The following is a 2,500-nucleotide window of genomic DNA, read 5'->3' as shown; positions in this document are numbered from 1 at the left end:
GGCTCATCTCTCTGCCCCACTCTCTCCTCCAGCCTTGATGCCTGCACTGCACTGCACCTCACCCATAGCGGAGCCCCTGGCCCGCACCCCACAGGGGCCATAACTCACTGGCCACTTTCACGGCCAAGCTCTCTCCACACTACATCGCGCTTGCACGCGCACAGACACAAACAACTCTTCACATGCACACAAGCACACTCAGTCATACCCTCTTGCAGACATACACACATTTACACATGCACAGATGCACAAAAGCACACACACATACACGCACACATAAACACACACACACACATGCATGCACGCACACAGGCACGCACACACGCACAGACACACACGCAAACATACATACACACAGAAGCATGCATGCCCACAAACGAGAAAAACAGGAGAAAAGAGGGGAGGAGAGAGGTGAAGAGAAAGAGAGGGAGATGCCAGGAGATTTTACCGTCAAGCTGAGCTCCCCCTGCACCCCCTCCACCACCACCACCACCCACCTGACCTGACCTGTGTGTATGTGTGGGGCAGCAGTGCAGGGCTAAAGGAAAGCAAGCAAGAAAGCTACACTACATGCACACATTTTGTTTTAACCTCTGCCTACTACGTCTTTATGTACTACTACTATGTTTAAATAAGAGCAGAGCAGATATTTCCGCATCTCAGGTTTCCTCCAGGCTTTCTGTGCTCACCATTTTTTGACGTTATGTCAGAACCATAATGTATGGGTCAGGTAGGGTCTTCCATCCCACGTGGAGGGAATACTGAGATTGTGCGGCAGTAATGACCCATGAAATTAATTCTCGATAAGAGCCATAAATACTCACCTGCTTATCTGAGATCTTGAAAGCACTTTTGGCAAAATTCTCAAACTTCTGCTCCGATTTTGGGAGGGGCTTGCCCTGGACAGAGTGAAAGGGCAAAAATTAGTGAGCCAGTTCATGTGGAGAGAGAGAGAGAGAGAGAGAGAGAGAGAGAGAGAGAGAGAGAGAGAGAGAGAGAGAGAGAGAGAGAGAGAGAGAGAGAATGGAGATTGAAATCAAAACCAGGAGATCACCGGACATGGCATTAAGAGCACATTTGAATACTGAAATATTGATATTGAAAGCCTCATCTCCACTGCAAATACCACGTATCCACCACGTAACAGTTCTATCTATCTCTCTGGGGCAGTGTTTGGCATGGCAGGTAAGGGAACAGAGCCATGACCGGAGGGTATGAAGTGTAAATCCACCCAAATGTCACAGAGGTAGCCTGATTGTTTGGAAACGGATGGAAATGAGGCGATAATCGTGCACATTTGCATATATGATGCCCCTGTTTTAAATAAAGTAAACTTCAAACTGCAAATCTGTTTGTCTTACACAGCTTCTCAATAAATGCACGTACTCATCACGTAATCTTTCCACTGAAGTGTGGGAAGATACCAAATTAGGTGGAGTCAACACTAATCCGCTAAAAACGCACAAGTTGTTTTTATTTGACTAACTATCCCCCACTGGAGCTGCAACCCCTTGCTGTGCTAGCGCCGCTAGCGTCAGACGCAGAATGCGCTTCGTCATTAAATCCTCCCCAGCAGCGGGGCCATAATCAGATGGCGTGCGTGTGTGTGTGTGTGTGTGTGTGTGTGTGTGTGTGTGTGTGTGTGTGTGTGTGTGTGTGTGTGTGTGTGTGTGTGTGTTTGTGTGCGTGTGTGCCTGTGTGTGTGGTAGGCCCACCGGCAATGCGGTATGTCTGTTGTGGTGAGGATGATCAACGTGTGCGGTCAATCAATGGAGGAAGTGAGTGATGCTGCCCTGAGTCAGAAGTCAGGAAGGGAAGAGGGGGGGGGGATCTAATCCTCTCTCTCCTGGCCTGACGTCATGGCTGCCCAGAATAACAAGCCCCGGGCCACGTCGCCACGACAACACTTAGACAAGAGAGGGGTTGTCTGTCAGCCCTATCTCCTATATCTCCCTCGTCCATCGCTCTATCTCTCTCTCTCTCACTTTCTCTCTATCTCTTGTTTACTCAGGACACCAAGAGGTGTGCTGCCTAAACTAACCAATGGAAATCAATCATGCTGTATGCACAGAAAGCTTACAGTAGATAAACGGAAATCAACGCATTGGATTTTTCAGCGGATGTGGATGTGTGTTTGTGTGTGTTTTGGTGTGCAAAAAATGAGGTTAATTAGCCTGATGGGTCTAAACATAGACTGGATGGTAGCCATTAGATCAATAAGCATTCAATTCAATTATTGTAACATTCATATAAACATTTGTAAAAAAAAAAAAACTGACGTTGACAGTTTATTGAACAGACATTCTCATAAGTACCATTTCCAAAAGCAGTGAATGACAGTTACTGTGCACACGTTAACATTGTGATATAACATTTTTTAAACAGTGTCTACAACAGTTAGTATACACTTGTAGAGAGGGGAGCTGGAAGCGACGATTGTCTACATTTCTTTTTTAAATAGTAAAAAAAACAAAAAAAACAACTGGTGTCCAGATAGATC

At 46.3% G+C, this 2,500-nt stretch overlaps 1 protein-coding gene across 2 annotated transcripts in view; it reads right to left on the bottom strand.

Annotated features, from left to right (window-relative positions):
- npm1b (nucleophosmin 1b) overlaps window positions 1-2,500 on the bottom strand; it is a 39,772-nt gene that overhangs the window by 7,315 nt on the left and 29,957 nt on the right. For both annotated transcript variants that reach the window (XM_063189105.1, XM_063189106.1), the window contains one exon: window positions 825-899. In XM_063189105.1, coding sequence (XP_063045175.1) covers window positions 825-899 — 75 coding nt within the window. The remainder of the gene's footprint in view (window positions 1-824; window positions 900-2,500) is intronic.

Source organism: Engraulis encrasicolus, chromosome 22 (assembly GCF_034702125.1).
Source record: "Engraulis encrasicolus isolate BLACKSEA-1 chromosome 22, IST_EnEncr_1.0, whole genome shotgun sequence".
Taxonomy (NCBI): domain Eukaryota; kingdom Metazoa; phylum Chordata; class Actinopteri; order Clupeiformes; family Engraulidae; genus Engraulis; species Engraulis encrasicolus.
This window is presented reverse-complemented; position numbering and strand designations above follow the sequence as displayed.